This window comes from Pleurodeles waltl, chromosome 1_1 (assembly GCF_031143425.1).
Source record: "Pleurodeles waltl isolate 20211129_DDA chromosome 1_1, aPleWal1.hap1.20221129, whole genome shotgun sequence".
In the NCBI taxonomy this organism is placed as follows: domain Eukaryota; kingdom Metazoa; phylum Chordata; class Amphibia; order Caudata; family Salamandridae; genus Pleurodeles; species Pleurodeles waltl.
The window spans coordinates 937,757,273-937,782,972 of record NC_090436.1 but is presented as its reverse complement, the minus strand read 5'-3'; the positions used below and the strand labels follow the sequence as shown (position 1 = coordinate 937,782,972).

The 25,700-nt window shown below is 44.7% G+C and overlaps 1 protein-coding gene across 1 annotated transcript in view; it reads right to left on the bottom strand.

The window, feature by feature from the left end:
* The window catches only part of METTL14 (methyltransferase 14, N6-adenosine-methyltransferase non-catalytic subunit), a 156,604-nt gene that overhangs the window by 87,572 nt on the left and 43,332 nt on the right, over positions 1-25,700 (bottom strand). The window contains exons 6-7 of the mRNA XM_069230159.1: positions 19,053-19,143; positions 16,686-16,827 (exon numbers count right to left, since the gene is read on the bottom strand). Coding sequence (XP_069086260.1) covers positions 16,686-16,827; positions 19,053-19,143 — 233 coding nt within the window. The remainder of the gene's footprint in view (positions 1-16,685; positions 16,828-19,052; positions 19,144-25,700) is intronic.

The following is a 25,700-nucleotide window of genomic DNA, read 5'->3' as shown; positions in this document are numbered from 1 at the left end:
CAAGAAACCCTATAGTCCTTGTTGGGGGACCCGACTGAACAGCATTAATATCTTGGGAAGACCTGGATTAAGACACGGCAGGGAGGGTAATGATTTTTAACTACCTGAAACTGCAAGCTTACTTTGTGTCACCAGGTGGGTACAGCAGTACCAAATGGACATGGAAAGGGAAAACCACAGTAACAGATTTGTGAAGGAGGTTACAGAATGGTATCATGTGGTATGTTCAGCATACAAGTTAAATACTAAAGCCCATAAGTGTTTGGGAAAGATGTCTGCCAAGACAAAATCTGGAAATGGCAAGTATCTATGTGCACTCTTTACAAAGTTTGTGAAACCCGCCAGCTTCAAATGGAACCATTTTCTTTACACTCAGTTTATTCATTGACTCTCCAGAAGCTAAGCAAAACTTCAGAGGTCCAAAGCGGTGCACTGCAGAAAGTGAGGCAAACTGGCAGAAGAGGACTTCCCTCAGTTACCAGGCCTTCATTCTTATTCAAATGAAATAAGTGTTACATTGGCAGATATTTTCCAAAAAACGTGAGGTAAGCCCTTTGTTAATTTTATTATTTGCGGTAGGATATGAAAGGGTATCATATGACAATGCCTAAAGAAACTTGATATTTTATCTAATAAAATTGGCATGACATGAAATGAGAAATGGATCTTATCTAACAAATCCCAAGTATATAAGAGAGATATTTACTGTATCAAACCAAAGAAAGTAAATGTAGGAAGTTGGCTCTGTATGCACTATTTCAAAGTAAGGAATAGTATGCACAGAGTCCAAGGGTTCCCCTTAGAGGTAAGATAGTGGCAAAAAGAGATAATACTAATGCTCTATTTTGTGGTAGTGTGGTCGAGCAGTAGGCTTATCAAAGGAGTAGTGTTAAGCATTTGTTGTACATACACACAGGCAATAAATGAGGAACACACACGCAGAAACAATTCCAGGTCAATAGGTTTTTGTTATAGAAAAATATATTTTCTTAGTTTATTTTAAGAACCACAGGTTCAAATTCTACATGTAATATCTCATTTGAAAGGTATTGCAGGTAAGTACTTTAGGAACTTTGAATAATCACAATAGCATATATACTTTTTACATAAAACACATTTAGCTGTTTTAAAAGTGGACACTTAGTGCAATTTTCACAGTTTCTGGGGGAGGTAAAGTAATGTTAGTTCTTGCAGGTAAGTAAACCACCTACGGGGTTCAAATTGGGGTCCAAGGTAGCCCACCGTTGGGGGTTCAGAGCAACCCCAAAGTCACCACACCAGCAGCTCAGGGCCGCTCAGGTGCAGAGTTCAAAGTGGTGCCCAAAACACATAGGCTTCAATGGAGAAGGGTGCGCCCCGGTTCCAGTCTGCCAGCAGGTAAGTACCTGCATCTTCGGAGGGCAGACCAGGGGGGTTTTGTAGGGCACCGGGAAGAGGGGGGTGCGGGGGGGGGGGGGGGGACAGAAGTCCACACAGAAAGTACACCCTCAGCAGCACGGGGGCGGCCGGGTGCAGTGTGCAAACAAGCGTCGGGTTCGCAATAGGATTCAATGGGAGACCAAGGGGTCTCTTCAGCGGTGCAGGCAGGCAAGGGGGGGCTCCTCGGGGTAGCCACCACCTGGGCAAGGGAGAGGGCCTCCTAGGGGTCACTCCTGCACTGAAGTTCCCGATCCTTCAGGTGCTGGGGGCTGCGGGAGCAGGGTCTTTTCCAGCCGTCGGGATTTTAGAGTCAGGCAGTCGCGGTCAGGGGGAGCCTCGGGATTCCCTCTGCAGGCGTCGCTGTGGGGGTTCAGGGGGGACAACTTTGGTTACTCACAGTCTCGGAGTCGCCAGAGGGTCCTCCCTGAGGTGTTGTTTCTCCACCAGTCGAGTCGGGGTCGCCGGGTGCAGTGTTGCAAGTCTCACGCTTCTTGCGGGGATTGTAGCTCCTCTGGATACAAAGTTGCAGTCTTTGTTGAACAGGGCCGCTGTTCTCGGGAGTTTCTTGGTCTCTTGGAAGCAGGGCAGTCCTCTGAGGCTTCAGAGGTCGCTGGTCCTGGGGAAAGCGTCGCTGGAGCAGTTTTCTTTGGAAGGCAGGAGACAGGCCGGTAGGACTGGGGCCAAAGCAGTTGGTGTCTTCTTTCTTCTTCTTCAGGGGTTTTTCAGCTCAGCAGTCCTCTTCTTCTGTAAGTTGCAGGAATCGGAGTTCCTAGGTTCTGGGGAGCCCCTAAATACTGAATTTAGGGGTGTGTTTAGGTCTGGGAGGGCAGTAGCCAATGGCTACTGTCCTTGAGGGTGGGTACACCCTCTTTGTGCCTCCTCACTGAGGGGAGGGGGGCACATCCCTATTCCTATTGGGGGAATCCTCCTTCTACAAGATGGAGGATTTCTAAAAGTCAGAGTCACCTCAGCTCAGGACACCTTAGGGGCTGTCCTGACTGGCCAGTGACGACTCCTTGTTATTCTCATTATCTCTCCTGGACTTGCCGCCAAAAGTGGGGGCTGTGTCCAGGGGGCGGGCATCTCCACTAGCTGGAGTGCCCTGGGGCATTGTAACACGAAGCTTGAGCCTTTGAAGCTCACTGCTAGGTGTTACAGTTCCTGCAGGGGGAGGTGTGAAGCACCTCCACCCAGAGCAGGCTTTGTTTCTGTCCTCAGAGAGCACAAAGGCTCTCACCACATGGGGTCAGAAACTCGTCTCTCAGCAGCAGGCTGGCACAGACCAGTCAGCCCTGCACTGAACAATTGGGTAAAATACAGGGTGCATCTCTAAGATGCACTCTGTGTGCATTTTTTAATAAATCCAACACTGGCATCAGTGTGGGTTTATTATTCTGAGAAGTTTGATACTAAACTTCCCAGTATTCAGTGTAGCCATTATGGAGCTGTGGAGTTTGTTTTTGACAGACTCCCAGACCATATACTCTTATGGCTACCCTGCACTTACAATGTCTAAGGTTTTGCTTAGACACTGTAGGGGCATAGTGCTCATGCACATATGCCCTCACCTGTGGTACAGTGCACCCTGCCTTAGGGCTGTGAGGCCTACTAGAGGGGTGACTTACCTATGCCACAGGCAGTGTGAGGTTGGCATGGCACCCTGAGGGGAGTGCCATGTCGACTTAGTCATTTTCTCCCCACCAGCACACACAAGCTGGCAAGCAGTGTGTCTGCGCTGAGTGAGGGGTCCCTAGGGTGGCATCAGACATGCTGCATCCCTTAGAGACCTTCCATGGCATCAGGGCCCTTGGTACCAGGGGTACCAGTTACAAGGGACTTACCTGGATGCCAGGGGTGTGCCAATTGTGGAGACAATGGTACATTTTAGGTGAAAGAACACTGGTGCTGGGGCCTGGTTAGCAGGGTCCCAGCACACTTCTCAGTCAAGTCAGCATCAGTATCAGGCAAAAAGTGGGGGGTTACTGCAACAGGGAGCCATTTCTTTACAGTAAAGCTATGGGTATCAATGGCAAATGCATCTGAAAAGGACTTCAAAGACTGCACGAAGGACTTCAAAGACTAGTGAAGTTGGTGAAGCGGAAGTGTATTTGTTTATATAAGATGGATGAAAGAATCGGTCTGGCACAGAAAGAGAAAAAAAGTAAAAGTGAGAATCAGAAGGTGATTAAATAAAAAGTGTTGCAAAGATTTACCTTAATTATTCCTTCTCTATTCTAAATATTCAGGGAAGGACACATCGTGTCCTCCTTAACCACTAACCAGTAAACGTGGTTCAATTGACCCACTGCTTGAGGACATATTTGATGGTTGATTTACATACCAGACTACCAGTGTTCCAATTATAATAATAACAAGCATTTGCAATGCAACGGGTCTCACGTTTGCTCGTGTCAGAGCTAATAGCGTTGTAAACTCCTAACCAGATTTTTCTTGCAACATAAACCATGTACGGAACCGGAAAAAGTGCAATTAACTGTGTAAAAGGGTAGATATTACACAAAGCGCTCGACTTCTGCCAAGCGAGATCGCGTTGCGAAAATAGAGAAAAAGTAGTCCACAAACCGAATGGAAAACAGCGAGCCTCGTATGTTTTCTGTACTTGGTCGATGCGCTCGAGGAGGGCTAACCACCGGAAAAGGCATGACGTGTGCCTGCCTTTCACTAATGAAAATCAAGCAAATTCTAACAGGCAAGCCCACGAACCAATGAAAGACACTGACGTCACGGGGCTCCTAGCTCTTATTAATTCCTAAAGACTCGCTAGCGAAACTCATGCGAAGCAGGCTCGACCCTAAAAAAAACAGGGCGATGGAAGGAATGCTTATATTAATCTCAGCCAAAGGCAACAACTACAGCAACACTCCAGTCTATCATTTCTCCCACTAGGCCACCGTAGACAAAGAACAGCCATGTGCAAATTAGTCTTGTTCCTATTCCTACAGGAACAGTCCAGCCTGAACAGCCAGGTAAGGTCCCATCCAGATGAGAACCCAAGCAACTCTAGACTATTTCCAGCTTACTAAGGTTCATTGGTGATGCACAACTTGTGTACTGTGGCACAGTGAACACTGGATCAACATCTAGACACAACTGTTGCACTTAGTGCATCTACTGCAACAAGCAAAGTAATCAAAGAAATGTCTGAATTAATTGTATCCACTATCCAGTTGAATGTTTTATTTTGGCTGCTTGTTTCTTTCGGCACCGAGAACAGGGTTAAAATATTTTGTTTTATGTGGTGACCCAGAACAAACTGTCCAATAGTTACTCAAGGGGTACTCCTTAAATGCTATTTTCCCCAAGACATAGAATTGCATACTTAAACATCTGGTTGAACAAAACAGATCTGGGATGAGTTAATGAGTAAATAAAAGCTTCTAGTCCTATTAACTCAAAAACTCTCAACAATAATTTGTTCATGTTCCCATAACCGACCACCATCCACAGCCCAGTATCAGATAAAAAAAAAAAAATACAATCAGCTAAGTTATCAGAATTGGGGATGGCAGAGTTTATCCATTCCTTTCCCCACTGTCTAATTATCCTTCTCAAAAGAATAAACTAAATGCAAAAGGACAAGATTAATGTAGATGAGAATTACTCAAGGTAGGTAACTGTTACACTAGCAAGTTTGTTTCAATTCCAACACAGGGGATCTGATTTTTCACATCAAAAATGCAGCGTTGCGTGGAAAATAAACAGATAAAAGTAGTCCGGACACCATGCTGAAAACATTGAGCCTCGTATGTTTTTAGTAGTTTACTGGTGCTGTGTAGGTAGGATAAACACCAGAAAAGGCATGATGTATGCATGCCTTTCACAAATTAAAGCAAGCAGATTTTAAAAGGCAAGCCCACGAACCAATGAAAGGGACTGATGTGACATGGGCGTGGTTGGAAGCCCAAAGAGATTACAGAATGGGACCGAGCGCTTTGCGCTTGCCCATAAAAATCTTTGAATGTTGATGAGCCAGTCTTTAGAGTTACATGGAGTAGGGAGTATGGACGAAAATGTAAATGTTCTGTTTTTTTATAGCAATTAAAGGAATTCCTTTAAAAGGAAGCACCACCATAAAAGCAGAAAGCCAGGGCTAAACAGCAGTGTACCTTGACAAGCGACAGCTTACCACTTAGTCACTACATTAAATTTCTCTTCATTATGAACATGAGAAGTTTAGACTCTCCTCGGTCCTTTTCTGAGTAAAACGGAGTGGAAAAAAATATTCTGTGCCTCTTGCTCTCTGGTTGGAAAAAAAATAGTTCCATTCTGTAGAAGAGAACCACAACAGCACCAGCAACATATTGTGAGAGAAATAAGAAGAGCCTTTTGTGGCTATGGAGAGGCACACCCTAACAGAGCAGGAGAGAGGTACAAGCTAGAAGTATCTTATGATATAGAGTATGAAAAAACACCATGGGTGATTATGTAACATAATAAGTTTAACATACTTTTTTGTATCTGCGTTGGAAGCTCTTAATATTAACCGACAATATCAATACCTGGCAAGGCCTAAAAAGGTCACCAGCTAGAAGTATCAAAAGGTAAAGAAATAGGGGCAACATACTAAAGTAGAAAAAATAGCTTAGTTATAGAATATGTCAGTTAAACTAATATGTGCTTAATGTGGCTAACACACTCAGAGTTCGGTAGAAAGATGAAGCCTTGTAACCACCTAAGGATTTGAGAGAAAATGCAACAACTTGCCTCTGGAGAGATGCACCATTAAACACTGAGCTCAAACGAGTGTGCCATTTGGTCTACTTGGCAAAAATGTGACTAATGCATTCCAGATGAAGGTAAAAACAAGAGCGAAGCAGGATCACCAATTACAAGAAAAGAGAAGTGATTATAAAAGCAATACACAGATAGAAAATTCATAGGAAAATCCAGGTGCAATACAAACTTTGAACACCTTTTAATGGAAATCAGTGCAAGGATATAGTCATTATAACTCTTAAAAATGAATATAAGCATGTGAACTTGAGCATACTACAACTGGAGAAGATGGAAATGATCACAGAGTGAAAGTGAGAGCACAAACAAGATAGCATGTCCTGTCGCTTCGAAATTGTGGCAAAAAGAACACAGTTGTTGAGTACAATTGAGATAAATAAGTAGTAAGAAAACAAAAAAAACAAATTCCCTGGTGCCTAATGGGCTTTTTGACCTCCCAACCCCAGGGGCAGATCAGAGGTTGTTGTCCCGATTTTCCCCCTGCAGCAGAGGGGTAGGGGCAGAAAGCCTGATTTGGCTCATAAAAAAATAGAGGGGGGCTAAAGTCCTTGCCCAAGGGGCCGCTCTCCCCCCTGGTGTCTAATGGATTGGATCCCTGCTTGGGTATCATCCCTCCTGTGGCGAGCACCAAGCAGGGATCTACTAAGGTAGGGTACCACTGGAAAGAGGAGCTTCTCCCCTTTCCAATGATACCTCTCCCGTCTACCTAGGTGCTCGGGGTGAGAGAGCTCAGGGAGCACCGAGGCAGTGAAAGTGAAATGAGCCGATCAGTTCATTTCACTTTAGTTTTGAGTGAAATTATGTCAGTGCACCATGCGTGCTAATCATCATTTCAGTGTAAACAAGGAAGCAGCTTTGGGAGCTGAGGAAGCTCTTCCTCAGCCCCCGAGGCTGTTTCTTTGAGCTGAAAATCCCTCTGGGGCCCACATCAGCAGGGTTCCCTGCCTTGAGTGCACACAAGCACTGTGGCATAGGACAGGAACGGATCAAACCAAGGACACTGGAAGCCCTTGCATTGTGACTCCCACTGATATCGGTTGTATCCGTTCCTGTCACAGGCGCTAAGCCCAGCCACACAAGTGGTGCAGCGTTCTTATCAGCACAGGTGGGGCTATGCTAGGTGGTACGAATTCGGTGAATTCCTGCAAATTCCATAAGTTTCCATCACAGAAATGTGGGGGAAATGCGTGACTTCAGACACAGCTGGAGGTTTGCAAGGCACTGTGGGTAAGAAAATGGTGTAGGGTGTATGTCAGTGGTTCCCAAACTTTTTCGATCCCCGGCTCCTTTGACCTATTGGCCGTGTTGGCCACGGCTCCCCATTATGTTACTTTTTTTTGGCGGGTGGGGGAACGTAATCCCAGCCTGTACCTGTACCTACACTATTTACAGTTTGACTTCTTAATTCTCTCGTTCAGGTTCCTGAAAACCATTTATTTTAAACTATTTCTTTTCTTTTGTCATAGGGATATTATTAATGGTACTCTGGCGCCCTCCGCTGGTCACAATAATTAATGCAGGGGGTTTTGTTTCCAAAACCATGGTGAAAAGCTACCGATTAAAAGCACCTCCGAGTGGTTTCCAGACTGTGTGCGGCGCCCCTGGCTAATTTTGACGGCGCACCAAGGAGCCGCGGCGCACAGTTTGGGAACCACTGGTGTATGTGAAGCACACCACCCTGGACTCCCCTAGATGTCAATTTTTTTTTTTTTTTTTTTTTAAGAAGTCTCTGGATCAGTTAGATTTTTTCAGGTAGCAGCCTACACAACCCAAAAAGTGCAGTCGTTTTGCCCCCGCCGGGAGGCAGATGGGGGGGGCAGAAAGACTGAATTGTCCCAAAGAAAATAGGGTAGGGGAGCTAAAGCTCTTGCCCACGGGACCGCTCCCCACCTCCCTGGTGTCTAATCGAGTGGATCCATGCTTGGGGATCGCCCTCCTGCGGCAAGCCCTAAGCAGGTATCCACTAGTGAAGGGTACAATTGGAAAGAGGAGCTTCTCCCCTTTCCAATGATACCTCTCCCGTCTGCCTAGGTGCTCGGAGACTGAGATAGCCCTCAAGCACCTAGGCAGTGAAAGTGAAATTAGCTCATTTCACTTTAGTTTTCATTGAAATTATGTCAGTGCACCATGCCCCCTGATTGTCATTTCAGTGAAAACAAAGAAACGTCCTCGGGAGCTGGGGAAGATTTCCACAGCTCCTGAGGCTGTTTCTTTGAACAGAAAATCCCTCTAGGGTCCACACCAGAGGATTTCCTGCCTCATGTGTGGGGACGGCCGGGAGCCAACTTAGGCATACAAGCACTGTGGCGTGGGACGTCCCACGCACAGAAGGGGTTAAGACAACTTGTACCTCGATTACATACCACCATCTTCCATCAGTAGTGTAAAGGGTATTATTGTGCAGACATGACAAGTAGTAAAAAGACGACTCTCCCCTTTCAGCTATTTTGATATTTTACCCAGTCATCTATCCTAATCTGGATAGACACAGTGTAACGTTTCTTATCGTAATATTGTTTATACTGTTCCTAGCTCATTTTAATGCTATCATTCAAGTTCTGGCGCACATTGCCCATGTTCAGTTTAGCACTATTAGTTATTTTCAATCGCATTTTAATCCATGCAGGATATAACCAAGAGGAAGCACACCTGCCCTTTGGAAGTTTCACGGTTTGTACTGTGTGGTAGAAGCAGCATGCTCAAGGCACTACTTTTCAAGGCTTTTGCTAACTCAGTCCTGCACACAATTATCAAGTATTTGCACTCCTTTATGTTTCCGTCTGTTATCTCTGCAAGGCCTTTGGCCTAGAGGAGACGGTGATCCATTTATGTGCTGTGACTAACACATGTAAGGAATTACACGTTTCTTTTGAGTGAGCATTTACAATCCCTGGTCACTCTTTCATGGTGAAATCCTACCCTACTGAAAAACTATTAAAACTCAAGTTACTGAGAAAGTAGAGGGCTGCTCAGTGAAAGCAAACTTAAAACAGTGAGTGAAATTCGGTTATGGCAGTGAAATACTGTTCACTGGAAGGCAGCATATTAAAGTAACTCATTCTTGCTCAGGAACATGAGGAACTTCTATTGGCTGCAAGGGAAACCTAATATAGGTTCTGTGATTTTCAGCAAAACAGCAAGTACAACAGCAATTTACCAACTAGATCAACATTAGACTATATTTGACCACCAAAGGTATTGTCTCAACCTTTGTTAACAGTTTGCCCTAGGTGACCCGAATAAGCCACTGATATCAGCCTCTGCCATAATATATGTAAGAATCAATTTGCAATATCTACATAATCAGCCATTTTCAAAGGTCAATTCGTCATTTACATTGCAAAATGCTTTAACATGCAAATACACAACATTATACCTCAGAGCCAGATTCTCATGCACTGTAACAAAACATTAAAAATCTCATTAACACTTCACGCTACTTTCCTCTTCAGATATACTCTGGAACGCATGCATAGCATACTGATATTTCTAGATGCATGACACCAAATGTGTAAGCCATTTAGAACTCTTCATACCACTACTCCCAAATAACATTTGCACCATGGTCTGTGGTCAGTATGCTAATGCTTCTCTTTCTACTGTGAAATAGTTTTCTTCTGCCAGTGAACATTGTGCATGATTTGGAGGGAATAAATCTTATTTCTTGGAATAAATGCATTTTAATAGCTGGTGAAAGGCAGACCTATTTTATTAATTTTAACTTCTAGAACTTTTTTTGTTTGTTCTGTTAATGGGGGTTGAGTGTAATAACATTTAGTATTTTACTAGTCTGCTTTATGTGTAGGTATTATGTACAGAAGTTTATATTCTACACAATAAAATAATTTACTTATTATCTTGAAATGGTTTTGTCACAGATTAAAAGCACTACAACGGAGGCTGATGCATACACATGCATCCACATAGAGGCTATCTTGAAATGTTTTCTCAAACATGGTGCTTCACAAAGCATGCCTGTTTTTCTCTCAGAAAAACAATTATAAAATGGATGCTGCGTGTGCACTTGTGTCCAGACATCATTGGCTAATTTAGCATTTTTAATTCACTATTTCAACCTTTCAAAATGACCATTTTAGAACAGTGAAAGAAAAACAAATTTAAGTTTGTAAAGTGTACAGGAACACCAATGAAAGAAGCATACAGCCCAGTACACCTCTTTTCAGCTGCCAGGTCTAAAAAAAAAATCAGAAACTTGTTACCAGATATGCAGGTCTAGTGACAGTCTGCTCAACCTAACTGTAATGGTCCCGACCCATACACTTGTCTTAAAATATTTCCCTGCATTCACAGAGTCACCTTTCTCCTCATTATCATATACAAGAGCACCTTCAACTATGTGAGTTCAGCATGTCTGCTGCACAGATTTAATAGACCAAAATGTCCCTCCACGTAAAATAATACAGTCCACATAAAGGCAACAATTAGGCCTTGACTTGCCTCTAAATTCACTAACATTGTAATAAGGGCAGGAATGTTTCTCAGTTCATATTTAAAAACTCTCACTTTTAATAAGTATTTTGCTAGAGCTCTATGTGGTAGTGCATTGTCATTTACAGATAGGTATTTTCTATTGAAATGGCCACAAATGTACCTATTGACATGCAGTTTTACTGCTAAAACTATATAGTGTACAAACAATATGGGGAAACCAGGTGTCAGCAAATATTTATCATTTGCACAAATTATTCTGATCCAGGCCTAAAAAAAAAAAAAAAAAAATCTACTTGTTAATTCACTATGGCAAATCATATTCTATTAGGTTGTGCTAGTTTTAGGACCTAGCAATAACACCCGACCTAAGTCTTTGAAAAGACAGCAAATGTAACAAGATAAAAATAAGATTTAAAGGCATTTTTATTGCAGATTAACTTTCTGCATGAACAGACCACCTGTTCTTTGCCAGCTCTACCTCACTGGCCAGACTGGGCCAATAGGCCATAAAAGTAGTCTGCCTTGATAAAATCTGACTCGCCATAGCAATTCAACTTTGACACCTGCAGGCCCTGCAAAAAAATAAAAAAATGCAAACATAGAAATTAAGGAAAAGGGAGCAGGATGAGGCAAGAAGCAGATCAAAAGAGTATGGGTCCCTCATGAAAACAATGAAATGGAAAAAAAAAAAAAAAGAGGAGTTGTAAAGAAATGGCTCCCTGTTGCAGTTACCCCCCACTTTTTGCCTGATACTGATGCTGACTTGACTGAGAAGTGTGCTGGGACCCTGCTAACCAGGCCCCAGCACCAGTGTTCCTTCACCTAAAATGTACCATTGTATCCACAATTGGCACACCCTGGCATTCAGATAAGTCCCTTGTAACTGGTACTTCTAGTACCAAGGGCCCTGATGCCAAGAAAGGTCTCTAAGGGCTGCAGCATGTCTTATGCCACCCTAGAGACCCCTCACTCAGCACAGACACACTGCTTACAAGCCTGTGTGTGCTAGTGAGAACCAAATGAGTAAGTCGACATGGCACTCCCCTCAGGGTGCCATGCCAGCCTCTCACTGCCTATGCAGTATAGGTAAGACACCCCTCTAGCAGGCCTTACAGCCCTAAGGCAGGGTGCACTATACCATAGGTGAGGGTACCAGTGCATGAGCACTGTGCCCCTACAGTGTCTAAGCAAAACCTTAGACATTGTAAGTGCAGGGTAGCCATAAGAGTATATGGTCTGGGAGTCTGTTTTACACGAACTCCACAACCCCATAATGGCTACACTGAAAACTGGGAAGTTTGGTATCAAACTTCTCAGCACAATAAATGCACACTGATGCCAGTGTACATTTTATTGTAAAATACACCACAGAGGGCACCTTAGAGGTGCCCCCTGAAACTTAACCGACTGTCTGTGTAGGCTGACTAGTTCCAGCAGCCTGCCACACCAGAGACATGTTGCTGGCCCCATGGGGAGAGTGCCTTTGTCACTCTGAGGCCAGTAACAAAGCCTGCACTGGGTGGAGATGCTAACACCTCCCCCAGGCAGGAGCTGTGACACCTGGCGGTGAGCCTCAAAGGCTCACCCCTTTGTCACAGCCCAGCAGGGCACTCCAGCTTAGTGGAGTTGCCCGCCCCCTCCGGCCACGGCCCCCACTTTTGGCGGCAAGGCTGGAGGGAACAAAGAAAGCAACAAGGAGGAGTCACTGGCCAGTCAGGACAGCCCCTAAGGTGTCCTGAGCTGAGGTGACTCTAACTTTTAGAAATCCTCCATCTTGCAGATGGAGGATTCCCCCAATAGGGTTAGGATTGTGACCCCCTCCCCTTGGGAGGAGGCACAAAGAGGGTGTACCCACCCTCAGGGCTAGTAGCCATTGGCTACTAACCCCCCAGACCTAAACACGCCCTTAAATTTAGTATTTAAGGGCTACCCTGAACCCTAGAAAATTAGATTCCTGCAACTACAAGAAGAAGGACTGCCTAGCTGAAAACCCCTGCAGAGGAAGACCAGAAGACGACAACTGCCTTGGCTCCAGAAACTCACCGGCCTGTCTCCTGCCTTCCAAAGATCCTGCTCCAGCGACGCCTTCCAAAGGGACCAGCGACCTCGACATCCTCTGAGGACTGCCCCTGCTTCGAAAAGACAAGAAACTCCCGAGGACAGCGGACCTGCTCCAAGAAAAGCTGCAACTTTGTTTCCAGCAGCTTTAAAGAACCCTGCAAGCTCCCCGCAAGAAGCGTGAGACTTGCAACACTGCACCCGGCGACCCCGACTCGGCTGGTGGAGATCCAACACCTCAGGAGGGACCCCAGGACTACTCTGATACTGTGAGTACCAAAACCTGTCCCCCCTGAGCCCCCACAGCGCCGCCTGCAGAGGGAATCCCGAGGCTTCCCCTGACCGCGACTCTTTGAACCTAAAGTCCCGACGCCTGGGAGAGACCCTGCACCCGCAGCCCCCAGGACCTGAAGGACCGGACTTTCACTGGAGAAGTGACCCCCAGGAGTCCCTCTCCCTTGCCCAAGTGGAGGTTTCCCCGAGGAATCCCCCCCTTGCCTGCCTGCAGCGCTGAAGAGATCCCGAGATCTCTCATAGACTAACATTGCGAACCCGACGCTTGTTTCTACACTGCACCCGGCCGCCCCCGCGCCGCTGAGGGTGAAATTTCTGTGTGGACCTGTGTCCCCCCCGGTGCCCTACAAAACCCCCCTGGTCGGCCCTCCGAAGACGCGGGTACTTACCTGCAGGCGGACCGGAGCCGGGGCACCCCCTTCTCTCCATTCTAGCCTATGTGTTTTGGGCACCACTTTGAACTCTGCACCTGACCGGCCCTGAGCTGCTGGTGTGGTGACTTTGGGGTTGCTCTGAACCCCCAACGGTGGGCTACCTTGGACCAAGAACTGAACCCTGTAGGTGTCCTACTTACCTGGTAAAACTAACCAAAACTTACCTCCCCCAGGAACTGTGAAAATTGCACTAAGTGTCCACTTTTAAAACAGCTATTTGTGAATAACTTGAAAAGTATACATGCAATTTTTATGATTTGAAGTTCCTAAAGTACTTACCTGCAATACCTTTTCGAATGAGATATTACATGTAAAATTTGAACCTGTGGTTCTTAAAATAAACTAAGAAAAGATATTTTTCTATATAAAAACCTATTGGCTGGATTTGTCTCTGAGTGTGTGTACCTCATTTATTGTCTATGGGTATGTACAACAAATGCTTAACACTACTCCTTGGATAAGCCTACTGCTCGACCACACTACCACAAAATAGAGCATTAGTATTATCTATTTTTACCACTATTTTACCTCTAAGGGGAACCCTTGGACTCTGTGCATGCTATTCCTTACTTTGAAATAGCACATACAGAGCCAACTTCCTACAGGAGTGCAACAGATGATGGGGTAAAACAAAGCAGAGAGCAGGGACGTGAGCGGTAAAGAGAGGACAGGGAAAAGGACATGGAATGCGACGAGAAAAAATAAAAATTAAAATTAAAAAAGTCTCCTGAAATTACCAGTGCAAGGAAACAACTGATCTAACCAGAGAAATGTAAAGCAACAATGCTTTTTTGGGAGTGGGAGCACCAACTGGGGGTTCAGTGACAAACAAGAATAGGGAGGAAAAGTAATTAAATAAGGACCAGAGAATTGAGCTAGATCAGAAACCCATCCAATCACAAGCAAAGTGCTAACACAAATCCCACTCTATGTACTGTAGTCATTTGGTCTTCAACAAAGAAAAACTCAAGCTGGTTTTATGCAAAATCCATAAAATGGCGCAATTACAGGTTTAAACTGCATGTAGAACGCTAAATCAGGCCATTGGGCTTTACCTTTCGGTAGACTATGAGAACAATTCTATTTCTTCAAAAGAGCACTTGGCTTTTATGATATTGAAAAGGATAGAATACATTTTTGGGATGCAAACGCTTTATTTTTAACATTGTTTACAACTAATGTGTACAGATCCTCTGTAGAATACAGATCCTGATGATGCTAAATACCTCAGTAATCCATGGAGCAACTTTAATGGTGTTGATTCTATTCCAGGAGTTTATCCTTTGCCATATCTGCTAAGGCTTTATCACATTTATCATCCATTTGTCACAAAGATTAGAAATGCTGTTTTATCCAATTAATGATTTTTGATTGAGATCTAATCGCTGTTCATATTTTTAAATAATGGCTGTGCTCCCTAGATCCCCAGTGCAACTGTGTGAAAGCTTAATGTTTTGCAGTAATTGTCTTAACTACGCTTTCTTGCATCTCAAAGCATGTGAATATGTTTAGTCCCCAATAACAGAGTTTAGCAACCTATGATGTGGCTAGTAAAATCTTTGAGGGCATTCAACACCCTTAGCTCTTCTATATACTGGCCACAGTTCAGACCTCACAAAAGGGCTTAAGACAATGCCGTAAGTGTTATTTACAGGTGGGTCCAACACTTCTCCTGAATGCTACAAATGGCCTGGGCACAAAGTGTCACATCTATGAAATAAAGCTCTTCTCAGCAGATATGGAAAAAAAGTTGAAGAATCCAAAGGCAAATTGATATGCAAGTATCGCCGATAAGGTGCTGGGTAGTTAGTGTAGCGAGATCAGAGCGGGTTCTTTATTTAACTGCAAGACATAATAATTCTTTTGAAGTTTGCATAAAATTCCGGGGCTGACAACATCCTTATTTTATACTGCATATTAGTGGAATCCTCTCTGGGGTTAACTGTAGAAGGACACGGTTGGGCTATAATTTAACTTCTTCCAGCAGACTTTGGAAGAGGTAGGGTTGATCAGAGCTGACCCTGCATAACAGAGCACAGAGTTGACGTTTTTTGACAGATGTGCAGGACCCATTTTTCACAAACACCCAAATCAGTCTGTATTTGGATAGTGGAGTCATGGACCAACAAGGCAAACCTGGACAATATTATTGTGTTCAATAATAATGTTTTAATTTACTATTAATATAACGTTTTCTTAACATTGCCCCTATATTCAATATGAAAGCAGTGTAATGTGGCATAAACTAGACACAGAAGAAAAAGACCATATAACGTAATACAAGAAAGAAGGGTTCTTAATCCTCATTTGAGTATTAAAAACAGAATTTTTGTATATTGTTTTATTGTGCTTTATTGTATAACTGTACGTGTTTATGTTTTTTTTAACTGAACTAAGGCTTAATGAGATTTGAGAGGATGACTCAATTTGAAACCGGTGGGCACTGAAAGACAGCTAATCCTTCTCTTCTTTGTTGTGTCTTGGACTATTTTCAGCATTGCTTATACTTCGAAGATAAGTCATCACACCACAAATTCAGGTGGTAAGATATGCTGGTCTTGGACTTCACAGCAGCACAGATTTAGGCAGCATATACTGAAAATGGGCAACAGCAGGGTAATTTGTGACCTATATAGAAATCAAAAGAGGTAAAGAAGGGAACAGTACTTGTACATTTATTAGTGATATCCCTGAACTGGCTGAGCGGGTTTTCTCAGATGACATTAGCACTGTGGGCAGTGTGCTGATCTCCAAATGATCAAACAAATGGTTAAAAATTCTACAGCGATAATGTTCATTATCCACTGATTTGACGTATACCTCTCTTACTTCAAATATGAACATACATAAATAGAACTAAAATATTTCTAAAAGAGAGGACTGCTGGATTGAAAACAACAACATCTAATGGCATAATGAGGCAATTATTCTATTAGTTCCACAAAGGGATACTGTAACAAAAACAATATATCAGGTATTGGTAGGACAGTTTGCAGACCAGCTAACAGGGAAGGCACAACAAAAGAGCTGACCAGTCGAGAAAGACATCTTGCCCATTCACGAAAATAACAAAGAAAAACAAATCACCAATACTCTGTACCAAAAGTGAAAATTCCACTTTAATTTCCACAAACGTTTGATGTACAGGACCAACAGTTACAAAACGTTTCACAATCCATATAACAATAGAATTATTACACAATACCAGGAGATAAAATCTTGCCCCGTAAATAACAAACACATTCTCCTCCATCTCACACACACTGCACTTACGTCATGCCAGTTCCAGCACTTCTCATTGGCAGTGATTCCAGTTTCTCTGTAATATTCTTCCAATGGTGGTTCCAAAAGAATGACATCGAACTCAGATCCCAGTTCCCTTAGGTCAAAAGTTTCCAAGTCTGCCTGCAAATACCTATAAAAAATTTAAAAAAAGAATAAAATACAAACGAAATGCTAAAATTAGTTGTGCTTGTCTATACAGCATTGGCCTTGTGAGTTCTTTTCCCTACAACAATTGAATTTATGTTGTGTTACCTACAAAACAAATCGGAATAACTCATCAAAATACATTCAATTTCATGCAGACACCTCTCAGCAGAGTTCATGGAGACTATATCTTGCATTTTGGGAACAATCAATTTATGCCCAGGCCTACTAAGGGTTTACATCGCCATTGAGTCGTGCAAAGCGATGCAAGTTCCTAAGTCTACTATGTTGCGCAGAGCAACCTTGAGGGGCTATGCGTGGCATGGGAAATCTGGAGTACCACAACATAGCGCAAGTCATGGACTTGCGTTAGTTACTCTGTGCTAGGAAGGGGTTCCATGGTGTGGAGCGTGGGTGCTCCCACCCATGGTTTTTGGCACATTTCCAGATTTACTAAGATTAGTAAATCTCGGAATGCATCAAAAAGCTACGCCTTCCCAGGTGAGGCATATTGAGGAGAAATGTGTTATTTCTGAAAAATCCCTGAGAGCATTGTTTTTGTGCAAGAAGGTGCCCCTTACTGCAAAAGGGAGTGAGAGAGACAGAGAGAAGGAACATGCCATGTGTAAGTAATTACAGTGCATTCTTGCCCTCTCCATTTGATGCAGCCCAGCAAGTTGTCTTGCTGAGCTGTGCCATATGTCAGTAAATCTGCCCCCTATAGAAGACAGTCGATACAAGAAGGTTATTGTAGTGGCGTACTTAGGCTTCCTCGAGCCATACACTATATACGGTTCAGGGTTATGGATCATCGTGTATTGAGTAAGCTTACTAAATTAGCATATTCTACACAGGTACTCAACGTTCAACTTGCATACACCAACTTCCATTTCCAATGTTTGATGAGATTAAAAAATAGATAAAGAGCAGCATCAATCACCAGCATCGTAAGCATATTGCTGAATGAAGCTTTCTTCATGGAGAGATTGAGAAATATGCATATGTAAAAGTATGTGAAGTAGCTTAGAAGCGAAGTTGCAAATAACATTGATGACAAAATGCCTCAGAGGCGACTAGCTGACTTACAGAAGAAGAGTTCTAGAATGGAGGCATATCCAAAAGAATATGTATGGTTTGTATGCCAGGCACATTTCTTACTTAGGCAACAAAGACTGCATTAAGCTATGCCAACCATAGTACAGAGGTCTGTTTTGATTCAGATAACAAAACAACCAGAAAATTATGCCTAGAACATGCAAAATCCCACCTGCCATGTCTGCATCCATTTTACACAAAAAATCCTCCTCTCTATGTCATGTCCATCATAAGCCAGCAGAGTGTTTTTGAAGATGAGGAATCATCTAAAATTATATTCCAAACTGCAAGGTCTGCCTTGCATTTTAAGTCATGACTAAAATGTTCAAAAACATCTGCAGCAAACACACAAAGTATAACATTATTGCTTTATGTATAATGATGCATTTGTGAGATAAAACAAATGTGTGATGATTCGAAGCACTTTTGATATATAAAATGGCCCCTCATGCATTTCATTGCAAGCAAGCCAGAGGAGACTAAATGATACACCAGTCAAAGTATGAGGTCAGAAACAGTTACCTGGGAAGAGCCAAATACCACTTAATATACATTTTAAATAATTGGAAACAACAACTGTGTTAAGCTAGACCAAAAAATGCTGCAGTCTCTACTGTATCACCCAGTCAGAAAAGAAAAACCGAAGGACACAATTGGTGATAAGGGTTAGTCCGCATTAAAGGCTGTATAGGGACAGCAGAAATCCAGTGGGGCTGCGGGTAACCTGAAATTTCCCTTTTTTTGCAGGACTGCAAATATTTTGAAGAAAGGTGGTACCTCTCATGCAGGCTCAATTTTATTTGACATTCCCTAAGATAACAAGAGAAGAATCAAACATAATTTGAGCTTCTATTCTACATAGGAAGGAAACAATTAACCACCTGTGTTGTTTCGACCAGAAGGAAACTGAACCACGATCGCACTTTTGTTCACTCCCCAGTAACTGTAAAAACATGAGCAGCTTTGTAGTTTCAGCACTATACAAGTGTGGCAAGGGCTTACTTTCCGTTGAACCAAAGTAGGCCTGAGTGTATGCAGTTGCTTAAGCTGCCCAGGAAGAGCAGCTGGATGGTACACGGCCAGAATGGAAAAAAACAATTGTCAATCTTAGCTTACATGGGAGGAGTGTTGGACTGACTGATTAAATCATCTTTCAGCTTTATGAGTTCCCTTAGTTTTGGATATTCTTCAAACCGGTCTGCTAAACCTAGGATACAAAAAGAATGCAGTTAACTTAAAGGTAATTCCCGGCAGCTTCTTTCAAAAATACAATTACCACGCAATACATGAACAGTAAATATTTAAAACCCAGTACTTATACCCAAATGTGACTTTGAAGTGGGAGACTTCAAAGAGGCCTCTGAAGATTACAAGGTCCCTTTGCATTTGCATTCTGAGGGCCCATCACCAGGCTGATGGACTTTCCTGGGGTAGATGGAAGGGAGAAGCTGAATAGGGCTGTGCCTCTCCTCACACAAAGGGATTCATACCCCTTGTAGAGTGTCTGTAGCCAGGGAAGGAATGCAAATGTCACACACAAGCTCCCCTTGTGTGTGACTGTCTAGAGGGAATGCGCAAAGCCCAGCTGTCATCCACCCCAGCTGTCTATTCAGAGACAGGAAGAGGCACAGAACTGTTTAAGTAAGAAAATGCCAACTTTCTAAAAGTGGCATTTTCAGACTTACAATTTAAAATCAGATTTCACCATAAGTTGTGATTTTAAATTGTGAGCCCACAGACACCAAACTATCTTTTCCCAATCAGAAGTTACACTTGAAAGTTGCTTCAAAGTAACCCCAATGTTAACCTATGGAAGAGATACACCATGCAGCAGTGAAAAAACATTTTAATAGTTTTTCACTACCTTGGCACAGTAAACTTAAAAGTACATGTCCAAACCTTTAAATGAACTGCACCATGCCCTTCAGGCTAATTAGGGCCTACCCTAGGAGTGACATTTGTAATAAAAAGGAATGTTTGGCCCTGGCAAGTAGGTGCACTTGCCAGGTTGGAATGGTAGTTTACAACTGCACACAGCAGGTCTAAGACATTGTTTGACAGGCTACGTGGGTGGTACAATCAATCCTACAGGCCCACTAGTAGCATTTAACATAAAAGCCCTGGGCACTCACTCCACTTTACTAGGGGCTTACATGTACATTAAGTGTGGCAACTGTGGATAAACCAATGTTACCATCTTTACCGTACAGAGAACCCACACTTTAGCACTGGTCAGCACAGCAGTGGTAAAGTGCACAAAATCCTAAAGCCAGTAAAAATGGTGTCTGAAAAACAGGTCAGAAGGCAAAAAGTCAGGGGAACTCACGTCAAGGATGCCAGGTCTAACTGACCCCCCACTTCCCCTTCAGCTGAATGGGAGGAGAGCTGCCCATCTCCTTGGGAGTTCTCTTCACTAAGGCGGAAGAGTCTGGAGAGACTGTCAGCATTGGCGTGGTCTGTTAAAGAACAGAGTTTCACCATAAAGTTTATTCCCTGTAGGGAGGCAGACCACCTCAGCAGTTTGGGAAATTCAACCCCTCACCTGCATTAACCATCTGAGAGGTCTGTGGTCTGCCTGAACCTAGAAGTGAGTGCCAAACAGATACTGCCTCAGCTTCTTCAACTTCCAGCCCACAGCAAAGGCTTCCCTTTCAACTGCACTCCGTCTCTTTTCCCCGGGAAGTAGCCTCCGATGGAGGAAAGCTAAAGGTTGATCCAGGGCCCTCTTCATTTAGCTGTGAAAAAACAGTCCCTATGCTATGCCCGAGGCATCCATCTGAACAGCAAACTCTTTGGAGAAATTGGAGGCCTTGAGCATGGGTGTTGTACACATTGCTTCTTAGAGGGCGTCAAAAGCTTCCTGGCACGACACTGTCCAGATCACCGGAAGTGGCTGCTTCTTGTAAGTCCACTCTATCAAGGGTGCAGCAATGGTGCCATATCCCTTAAATAATCTCCTGTAGTATCCAGTGAGGCATAGAAAGGCTCTCAATTCTATCTGGGTCTTAAGAGGTTCCCAAGCCAGAATGGTGTCAATTTTGGTGTTCCAAGTAGACCACAGAACCCTGCCCTATATGGCAATTACTGGTCTTGATAGTCAGGCCTGTACTCTGCAGGGCCCAAAGCACTTCCTGGAGGTGGTTCAAATGGTCCTCCCAGCTACTGCAGTCCCCAGCTATGTCGTCTATGTAGGCAGCACAGACGTTCTTCAATGCAGCCAGGACTTGACTGACCAGGCTCTTGAAGGTGGCAGGGGCATTCTTCAACCCAAAAAGGCATGACCTGGGACTGGAAATGCCCTTCTGGTGTTGAGAACGCAGACCTCTCTTTAGCCCCCCTATATAGACACTCTGACAGTACCCGGACGTTAAGTCAAAAGTGGCAAGGTACTTGGCAGCTTCAAGCCTGTCTATGAGGTCATGAGCTTGGGGAATGGCGTGTGCGTCAGTGACCACATTGAGACCACAGACGTCTGCTCAGAACCTAGGTTCAGGTGTGACACCGGGTGGGGCAGCCTTGGAAACCACCACCAGTTGGCTGGACCAAGAAATGTTTGAGGGCTCAATAACGCCTAACATTATCATCTTGGAGACCTCACCCTTGATGCTAGCCGTCACCGTATTAGATGGCCTTTTTATTTTGTTCTTTACAGGTGTGCTGTCCATAGTATCAATATTATGGGTACACTATGTAGTGAGTACTGGGGTAAAGGAGAACAAAGAGGCAAACTTCCCCAGCAACAGGCAGCAGGCTCTCGGGTGATCTAGGATCAGTGTAGGGGAGAGGCAGACACTCTCCGCTGACACATCCTGCTCCTCAAAAGATAGGAGGTCGTGGAGAGGTTCACTCTCCTCTTCCACCTGATCATCAGTAACCAAGAGTGTGGTAATCTCAGACCTTTCGAAGTGGGACTTAAGGTGGTTCACATGCAGGGCCCTCAAAATGATTCCAGGAGTCTAGAGGACACCAGGTAGGTGACATCGCTCCTACCCCTTATAAGGCCCACACCAACTGACTTGCAGGTCCTCAGGGCTCCACTAGCTCTATTGCCCACACTTTTTGACCAGGGTGAAACGCCACCACAGTAGTATTCTGGTCATACCACAGTTTCATGTTCTCTTGGCTAGCTTCTAGTTTCTGCTGTGCAAGCTTCTGGAAGCAGGCTGTCTGGTTGTGGAATGCCAGCATTTTGCTAACTACATCCTGGGGTGTCTTCTTGCGGTCTTGATCCCAGCGTCCCTAAATCAAACAGAGGTCCTCTCAGGGGGTGTCCATATAGAAGCTTAAAAGGCCTGAAGTCAACCCCCCCTTCTGTGAAACTTTCCTGTAGGCGAACAAAAAGCATGGCAGGAGGACATCCCAGTTATGGATTATGGGTTACGGTAGATCCATAATCACGCCTTTCAGGGCTCGGCTGAACCTTTCAACCAACCCAATGGTTTGGGGGGGGGGGGGGGTGAGGGGGTACGGAGTGGTGAACTTATAGGTCACCCCACACTCCTTCCACATGGCCTTCATGAAGTTCGTACCCAGGTCAGATACCCACATGGGTAAAGATCCCAGTCAGTGCCCTGGCCACGACAGGCACAGTCACGGTCCTCAGAGGGATCATTTCCAGGTACTAGGTGGCATGGTCCACCAAGACCAGAACAAATATGTTGCCTATGGCTGTCTTGGGATCCAGAGGCCCCACAATGTTGATGCCAACCATCTTAAATGGAGTGCTAATGACTGAATGACTGGGAAAAGTTTCAGGGAGGCCTTGCACTCCCCCACCCCCACCCTCCCTTGACTTGCCACTCGCCTGGCAGGTAGGGCAGGACCTGCAGTATGCATCTGAGGCCCTCCTCAACTGAGGCTGATACAAGTGAGTGACAAGCCTGTCAAAAGGTCTGGTCTTGCCCCAATGACCTGTCAGTGGCACAAGTCAGACCCATTAAGGAGGCCCTGAAGCACTGGGGTACCACCAACCCACGTGTGGCACCAGGCTCAGGAGCCTTAGACTTACACTACAGGAGACCATTATACCAATAAATCAGGTGAGAGCCAGAGGCGACACCAGGATCCTGGTCCTGAGCTGCTTTCAAAGTCCCACAAGAGTAGGGCAATCTCTCTACTCGCAGCAGAATTCCTTCCTGGTTTGACTCCTTTCCTGCTGCCAGTTGGTCAGCTCAAGCAGGTTCCCCAGTTTGGCTACCTCTTCTCCTGTAGGTACTGGGGTATCTCCCTCAATGTCAGACTCCTCTGGGACCATGGGAATCTCAGGAGTGGGTTTCTTGCGCCCCTTGCCCTTCCCCTCTTTTTGGCAGACACCTGGGCCATTCTTTCAGGCTCCAGGTCCTCTTGACTACTGTGTTGGGCTGCCATGGACCATGTGGTCGGCCACACCCACTCAGACATCCCCATCATCTCCAAGTGTGACCTGAGCTCCACCTCCTTCAAGATCCCAGCAGACAATCCATAGGCACGGACATACTCACAGCTACCTTCAGCAGACCCGAGGCGAGATAGCCCCACCCACTCAAATGAACCAGACCACTGGATAGTGGCTCTCATAGATGTCAGCAGCAACAACTCAGTAGAACGTGTTAGGAACTACCTGCTCTGAAAACACCAGATGACCCCAGACGGTAGTCATGCTGGCTCCTGGGTCTCTCAGATCCTTTGCTCTCTGCCCATTGATGGACACCCAAGGACTATACTTTAGAATTGTCAGGCATGTGGGTTCTCTGTACCATCTCTCCATCACGCAAGAACACTGCAGTCAACTCTACACTCGCACTAAAAATATCTGGGGTAATCTTCTCCCCAAGCGCTGCACTAGCCAGCCCCAGTGACTGACCACCAGTGGGGGCTATGCCCGTCTGGCACACTTGGCATCTCCCTTGCTTTGCCCTTCCTGTTAACACTCATAGCACTTCACAGGAGTCTACCCTGCAGAGTTGTTCTCAGGAAACCATTTCTTCTTTTTGTCAGAGGGGGAAGGGAACCCTGTACCACAGAACTAGTGTGGGGCCCTTTAGAAACTCCTTTCTCTTTTGTCCCCACCATCCCTCCTTCCGCAGAGGACTCCGCCCAACCCTGGCATGACCCAACCAACCCACATAACTTCTTATGGACCTGTGTGTTGCCCCAGCAGTTCACCTCCTTAGCAAGCTCTCTGGGGTCAGTAAGCTTACTTTCCACAAGGTTTTAGTGCAGATCTGCAAAACAAAGACTGAGCAGGTGCTCTGTTGCAAATAAATTGCACAGCCCCTGTTAATCTTTTACCTTACTGCCCTTCACCCAACCAACCAGTGCCTTGCAAAAGGAATCCACACAACCCACCCAGGTCTGTTGTGAAAGCCTCTGGCCGTCCCCAAACTTGTCTGTACTTCTGAGGTCAGACCAAACTTCCTAATTAGGGTCCCCTTCATTCGGAGATACCTCATGCTGTCTCTCCCTTCTAGGGCTTGTAGAAGGTCTCTCCCCTCACTAGGAATGTGCTGCCACGGACTAGCTCCTGTCAGAGGAGCAGAGAAGAATTGCTGCCACCATCACTGCTGAACTCCGCCCTCCTGGGTCTGATGTCAAGCTCCCTCAGGCTCAACTCGTGAATCAACGTTTTCTTCTCCTCAATGGCCAACATTTTTCGCTGCCAAGGCTCTCTCCTTCTTTAATTTGAGCTTAACCAGCTTCAATTTTATTTCCCCTCCTCCCTCGTGTCCTCCTGCTCCCTCTGTGGAGCGGCCTTTGGTCGACACACTGCTCACTGCCCTGGAAGGGGCCGTTATTCCAGGAAGTAAGTTGCTCTCCTCCCGCACAGATGCCAGCTCAAGGCCTCGTCTTTGACCCTGGTCAAAATCATCCTCTACATCCAGCTCTTCCTCACTCTCATTCTCATTCTCCTCTGCATGGGCTTCTGAATAGGCTCTCAGCCCCTTTTGCAGCTCCCCCTTTTTGGTGCTCCTCTTTAAAGGATGCCCAAAATCCTTGCAGAAATTCTTGAGTTGGGCCATAGTGCAACCCTCAAGTTTGGCCAGCTCATCTTGACGGTGCAGGTGCAGAACCTCCAACCAGAGGAATGGTTTAGAGTTAAAAACAAAGAAATGACAATCAGGGAGAACTAAAAAATTTAAAATGCCAATTGAACAGACAATGAAAACAAATGCCAATGGGGATGAGAGACAATTGATTCAAATTGGTCTAGATGTGAGTAGTAGTGTGGACCAAATTACTATACGGCACTGCACAAACACAAGTCCTAGCCTCACAGCTGGTCACCAATGTTAGAAATTGAGTTTCTAGTTGGCAGAGGTATGCACCCTGTCCGAGTAGGGACCACAATCCTAGTGAGGGTAAGTCAGTAACACACCCTAAATTAACATGTGCTCATCCTCTGGTAGCTTGGCACACAGCAGTCAGGCTTAACTTAAGAGAAAATGTGTAAAGTATTTGTGAAACAATTATTGTGACACAGTGAAAGACACCATAAAACTCCACACCAGTTTAGAAAAAAAATGGAGAATGTTTGAGTCCTAGAGAATATTTATCTGAGCAAAACAAGACCAAGACAACAAAATCCAATAAGTAGAACTTCAGATGTGAATTTAAAAAAATGATATGTAAAAACAGTGCTTCGAAGTAACTAGCAGTCAAAAAGTTACTTGAGGTCATGAGGGACCGGCGCAAATCCAAAGTTCAGGCCGACCGTGATGGAGGGTAGACCGGCTACAGAACACACGCAGAGTATGCTAAAACAGCAACTTGGATGTAGCAAGCGTT